At 29.0% G+C, this 6,646-nt stretch overlaps 1 protein-coding gene across 1 annotated transcript; it reads right to left on the bottom strand.

The window, feature by feature from the left end:
• On the bottom strand, window positions 287-3,657 carry LOC107648224 (WAT1-related protein At2g37460). The gene is made up of 7 exons (XM_016352187.2): window positions 3,321-3,657; window positions 2,950-3,012; window positions 2,718-2,834; window positions 1,706-1,940; window positions 1,349-1,510; window positions 1,092-1,243; window positions 287-708 (listed from the first exon to the last, which is right to left on the bottom strand). Exons 1-7 carry the CDS (start codon window positions 3,515-3,517, stop codon window positions 534-536), a joined length of 1,101 nt encoding a protein of 366 aa, XP_016207673.1. The 5' UTR covers window positions 3,518-3,657; the 3' UTR covers window positions 287-533.

Below are 6,646 nucleotides of genomic sequence, written 5' to 3'. Positions count from 1 at the left end.
TACACAAATATTTGATATCTATTGCTCAAGATTAGAGAAAGGCTGATGGAAATTCTATGTCAAGAGATAACATATTGATGATGGTTGTTCAATCATTAATGCATGGGAGTTGAAGGACATGTTTGTTGCAAGATTAAAAACCCCAATAACCACATTTACTTATATTGAGGTTTATTTAATTAACTTTGTTTGACTTGTTCATTTTTCATGTTAATGCAAAATCCTATGACTAGTCACAGTTTCTTCCTTCTCACATGTTTTCCAATATAAAGAGAAGCAATGCTCATAATAAGGGAACACCGAATTTTCTACTATTGTGGAATTAATTAATACTAGAAAATACGGAGTCTCAGCATCAATATAATGTTGTATTGAAAGTTGCACCATGTTCATGTTGTAGGTACTTCGCTTGGCTTATGAAGAAGCCTTACTATTACAGTAAAAATTAAACCTCAACTCATACATCATAGTGTGAAGGACCAAACAACTATGAGACTATATAAAGTTGTTGTGGTTAGAGTTGGTATCTTGTCTCATACTTGTTCATCTCTAGCTATGTTTTCCTTACCATTCATGCCTTCTTGAGTAAGATACTGATTTTTGGCATTACTGTTATCTTCAATACTTGGATTTGGTGAGTCATAGTCTTTGCTTTTGCCCCAAACCACCATGTACAGCCCCAAAATAATCACAATGGCACCAACCACCCTGTAAAATTTTTCATATTCTTTCTTTTAGTTCATATAATGTTAATAACATGATAATAGATAATTCCCAAAATTTTAAAATCGAATCAGTGATCAAATCGGTAAAATTTGAAGTTTAAAGGTTTAAAAATTCAACAGAAATTCAATCGAAATTGAATTAGATATAATAAAATTATATATTTATATATAAAATATTTTTTTTAGAATAAATAATTTTTATATTTTATTATTTTAAATCGATTAATTGCTCAGTTAACCAATTTTTTGACTGATTTATTACTATTAATTTTTATCCTAAATTGAACCGATTGCTTGACTCGTTCTTGATTCCCAATCCGGTTCTGAGAACACTAATAATTCCATGTGTTTATAGAATTATTTTACCTTCCAAGGAACATTTGCTCAGCGAGAAAAATGGAGCCCATGATAGCAACAATGACCATACAGAGAGGACTAAATGCTGTTACAAAGACTGGACCTCTAGTTTTCATGACTACTCCTTGAATGTAATAGGCTAGTCCAGAGCAAAATATGCCCTGCAAAATAACCAAGAGCATATGTGTTACAAAAACTAAGCTGATTATTTATATGTGGTATGAAAATTGTTAAATAATTGACTAAATTAACGAATTAGCTCTCACACTGTAGGCAGCAGCAAGTAGTTTTGTATCCCAATGTAGAGTCCATGCAGAAGGATTAGCCCTTTCCATAATTAGGCCCACTAAGCCACCTTCAATTGTTCCCAATAGGCATATCCATGATGTAAGTGACAGCTCAGCAGGGTACGCTTCTAGTGTAACAGACTACACACCACACATCATAACTTTAGACCAAGGATTATTCTGTAACTATCAAGTCTGCTAACCATTTAATCATTTTCCAGTAAAAAAATAACAAATTAAATTTATATTATTTTTAATCTTATAATTAATGGTTAAAAATCTTATTTTTCATTTTAAAGAATTCTTATATTGTAAATAAAGAAATGAAAGACTCACTTGAAGAACCATGAAACAAGCCCAACTAAAGCAGCCAACAGTGATCATGATGGAACCCTTAATGACATCATGAAGGTTTACCCCATTATTATGCTGGTTATGGGTATTGCTTCCATGGGCCCCGAAGAGCTCTGGGCCTTTAAGCAGTGTCATAACCATGGCACCTGCAACAGTTGCTAGAGTCCCAACCACCTTTGCTTGACTCCGTACACTTCTTATTTTCACCTTCTCAAGCCTGTACAGTGTACACAAATTTGCTTTTAAAAAAGATGCTTTCTATTTTGCCTAAATTTTAGACATAGAATTTAAAAATAAAAGAGTGAGTCTTATTTTTTTCTATTTATATGTTTAGACAATTTAGGCAAAAAATCATAGGCTCCAAAGAACTTTCCTTTAAAAAATTCTGAGGGCTTGGTCTACGGATTCATATTGATTCAGTCAAAAAATAATACAAAAATATTAGATATATACTAAAATTTAATCACTATATTAATTATTATAAATTTGTATAAATATATATTATTTTATATATTTTAATATATATTTTATATAAATAATTACTTTGTTAGTTAATTTTCAGTATATACATAAAATAGTTATAATTATCTATCAATAAATGAATTAAAATTTGTTGACAACAAATAAATTCTAACAAAATACTGCCATTTTACTGGAAAAAAATGTCACTCTATACAAAATTAAATAGCATCTAATACAATATAAATATATTTATTTGTATGCTTTTTTACCTAACACTTATTTTTTTAGAAAATTTATTCTTATGATTATAGTAATATATTTGTTAACAAAATTTTTTTCTCTCCGTGTTGTTTTTCTTTAGAGAAAGCTTCTTTTTTACGGATGCTGCATATAGAGACCAATTTAAGGACCACCATACCCCTCACTCTGGAATGATATATCCAAATCCAATACAAGTAGTTAAGTGTTTACCAAATTTCAAAGAAACATTTCATCACCAAAGGAAGTGAAATAATAATCATTAATTAATTACCTAAGAATGCAGGCCAAGACAAAGGTAATGGCAGGAAGCATATTGGTCATGGCAGCGGCAAAGGTTGCTGTTGTGTATTTCATTCCCAAAAAGTATAAATTCTGATCAATAACTGGCCTGCCAATAATAATTTAAAAAAAAATATAGTAATTATTAATAAATATCAAGAGTTAATTAAGTGAGTGTTTCAATTTCCATGAGAGAAATCATAGATAGCCATGCAGAAAATTACTCTAGTATGCTTAGTGCCACCATCTTCATAAAGATTGAAAATGTCATCTTTGGCCTCACTTTCCTGGTAAAACATCAACATACTAAATTAATTCAAGTTATACGACCAGGACTAGTTTTGTCAATAAAATGGCTATTTCTATGAAGACATCTTCATGTAGATCGTTAGATGATTCAATTAAATATGCTTAGTAAAATATATCAAGTTATCTAACAATTCAAGATTTTATCTTCACATATAAATATTTTTATTGGAGTAACGCACTTTTGATACTTATTTCTATACTCATCGTAGAAACGATGAGTATACAAATAAGAATAAGAAAGAGTGGTTTAAACATTTTCAATTGACAAAGAATAGAGAATACATACTTGTCAATGACTAATGCGAAGGGGGTTATGACAATGAAGGCAACAACATGGCGATAAACAACAAGAACATAATTGCTCATTCCCTTGTTGAGTGCAGCCTTGGATAGAACATCCATGCCGGCAAATCCAAACTGCAAGAAAATCACACCTATGAATGGCTTCGCTTTTTCCAACCATTTTTGTGTATGACCATCCATCTTCCAATACCACCTATTGATAAATTACTTGGGCCACAAGAAACAATAGATGACACACCACTTCACCAATGAAGGTTCATGCTTCTTATATAGTTGGCTGTCGTATATATACTATGTTAGTGTATGTATAAGTATAACTATACGTAGATATTAGGATCCACATTATTTCACGCAACTAATTGGAGTTTGGAGATAGAGTCACAGTTATCAACGTACCCATATGGCCATATCCTCTGATTTCTTTAAAAAGTCAGTGTCTACTTTTTAATTATTACCATCTTTTTTGTATATAGTTGAGTGTTACTCATCGTGGAGTAGCTTTTATATATCATATCATATATCGTCTTTTGTTTTGAATCTTGTTATTTGTTTTAATTTAATTATTACTTCAACTTTGAGGTTTCATTTTGGACAAATTTGTTTTTGCATCTGATTATAGGATGTAAATTAAAGATGATCAATTTTAATATGTCGACTTTGTTGTCAACACAGCCACATGATTTATCTTAGGAAAAATAGATGTACGTACAAGTTAATTTTTTTGTTGAGCTTGTGTCACACTTTAGTTAAATTTTGTTATAAAAAATATTTGTACATAAACATCATTATAGATGAAATTATTTAGTAATTATTAGAATGAACTTATTTCGCATTTATATAATTATGCTTTAATTTTTAATTTAAAAATATTTCTTTGGTCTAAGTTTTGGTCGTTAATTTAATAATATTTACGGGTTAAAATTTGAAAGTAAGTGTACTAAAGTGTGTTGTTTAAATGTAGTGAACTATCTTGTTGTAGCTCATTATTAACTATGGTTGGGTTAAAAAAATATGCTCCCTAAACGAAGTGGAATGCAATAGTAAGATAAAAACGAAGGTGGAGTAGCCAGTGTTATCTTGGCGAATCTCAAAGATAAATAATATTTTATTGATTTATTTTAGGAGAAAATGGAGGATGATAAACTATATCCCAAAGATCCGGATAAAAAGGGTTATGAATTATTCAGGTGCATTATTGAATGAATACTAATTAGTCAATCATTTGAGGGCGACATAACAGTTTAATTGATTATATATATTAAATTTTAATTACTAAAAAATATTTTTAAAATAAAATGTTTTAAACGTCTTTATTTAAGCGATTCTTAATTAATTTTGCTTTGCACACTTCACAGTGACATTTTTTTTTTCTTTGTCATGACACAATAATGTTTTTCAAAGGTAATGATCTCAGGTCAAAGGCTCAAAATTATGGTAAGCACTACTCAGGTCCACTTTTATAGTCGGTGTCTTTAAGCCTTGTCAAGCACTTGTTTCTTTGTGCTTTAAAATTTAATGTGAGCAGCCACTAGCATGCCATATATATTGGATATTCCACCTTCCATTTGCGGCATTTTTTATTTTTTATTTTAAAAAATCATCTCTTTAAAATTGTTAACTAGAAATGTAACTTCAGTCAAAAATAATAAAGTTAACGTGTTCTCATCAAGCTCCATTATATGAGTTGAGAGAAGGAAAAAAAAAAAAAACAATAAAGATTAAAAAAAAAGAAGAGTTGAAAGAAATAAAGAGAATAAAAAATTTTCAAAAAAAAAAATTCTGATATTATATTAAATAAAACAAAAATAAAAAAATGATTTGTTAATTTCATTAATCTCACTGTGAGTGGTTTTATATACAAATTACGTTAGTGAAAAGTGAGTAAAATAACTAACAAACTAGTGTAACTAACTAACATCTAATTTAATTAATTTAGTAACTTAAATGAAAAGTAACTAATTAATCACAAAATATAGCGGTGGCTAACATCCTCCTTTAAATTAGAGCATTCAAATTATATGTTTCTAATTTGGTCATGAGAAATTGAAACTGAAGAGCTCAAAGAGCTTTTGTTAGAATGTTTGCTATATGATGCTTGCTTGGAACGTACACTGATTTCATAACTCTAAAGATTACAATCACTAATATCAAGATCAAAATAAAGACAAAGATAAATGAACCAAATCGATTCTATGCCAAGATAAATGAAGTAGTAATTTCAAGCTTCACAAACAAACACTAAGACCAAACTAAATTGTCAAACCAAATAAAAACTAAGACAAAATCTGAAACAGTGTTGATTTTCTTTCTAGTTTATAAATTTTCATTCATAGGCTTTTTCGTATAATCTCTAAGAATCATAAACCTTTTTCTATTCACTAGGAAGACTCAAAACAAAAACTGAATAAATCAAATAAAAATCAAAATAAAGAAGAAAGACACTCAATGTATAGTCTATCATTTCTAAATTTTCTCCTTGAATTTTCCTAAAGGCTCATCTTCTTCTTATAATAAAACCAAAGCTCTATGATTCACTAGCCGTTGTTGTCCATTAATTCACATAAATGTCATGATACTTTTCTTTTTCTATTTGACAGCAATAAATCTTTCTATATTCTCTTCATATCTTATTCTTATTGATTGATTCTTTCTAAATATAACCAAATTAACATCATTAATGATCCTAAAACTTTATAATACATTCAATCAAATCACAAATTAAAATTAATTCTCAATAAATCAACTAAATATTTGTCATCATAATAAATAATAAAATCTTTTTTCCAAACTCATGAGTTTCAAATCCACTTTCATATATTCATTCACCTACCAAACCTTTTTTGCTGTGCATTTTTTTTTAAGTGTAAGTGGGTTTGTGCCCCCACTCATTGTGTAAAAACAAATACTGCTCTGGTCTTGTGTGTGTTGATTTGCCTCCAATTTCAGGCATTAATAAATGGTCTTGTGTATGTGCTTGTCAATGCCATCAACGGAGTCTTACTCAACAAATTAAAGGGTCCGGTTTTAATATTTGTTCCCTGCATTGCATGCCAGAAAATGAGAAAAGGGAAAAGACAGTTATAGTTAGACAAATACTAATAAATCATGAATGCTTTTTAAAAGCCAAAGCAAGGGGGAAAATATTATTAAGGTCCTTTTCATTATTTCTTTCCGATAATTGAACAAAAGATTTGATATTTAATAATATTTAAGATTATTATTATCATTATTATTATTATTATTCAATCACATTACATATACACTAAAAATTAGTCATAAATCATTCACTATATAATAGAAATATATATT

The sequence above is a fragment of the Arachis ipaensis genome, chromosome B06, assembly GCF_000816755.2.
Source record: "Arachis ipaensis cultivar K30076 chromosome B06, Araip1.1, whole genome shotgun sequence".
Classification (NCBI taxonomy): Eukaryota; Viridiplantae; Streptophyta; class Magnoliopsida; order Fabales; family Fabaceae; genus Arachis; species Arachis ipaensis.
This window is presented reverse-complemented; position numbering and strand designations above follow the sequence as displayed.

Bases quoted from the DNA above. Each gene is read 5' to 3' on its own strand.
- LOC107648224 (XM_016352187.2), bottom strand. From the start codon at position 3,517: ATGGATGGTCATACACAAAAATGGTTGGAAAAAGCGAAGCCATTCATA. The intron at 3,013-3,320 runs GTATGTATTCTC...ATGTTTTACCAG, and splicing joins TTCGCATTAGTCATTGACAA to GAAAGTGAGGCCAAAGATGA. The intron at 1,244-1,348 runs GTGAGAGCTAAT...GTTATTTTGCAG, and splicing joins TACTTGCTGCTGCCTACAGT to GGCATATTTTGCTCTGGACT.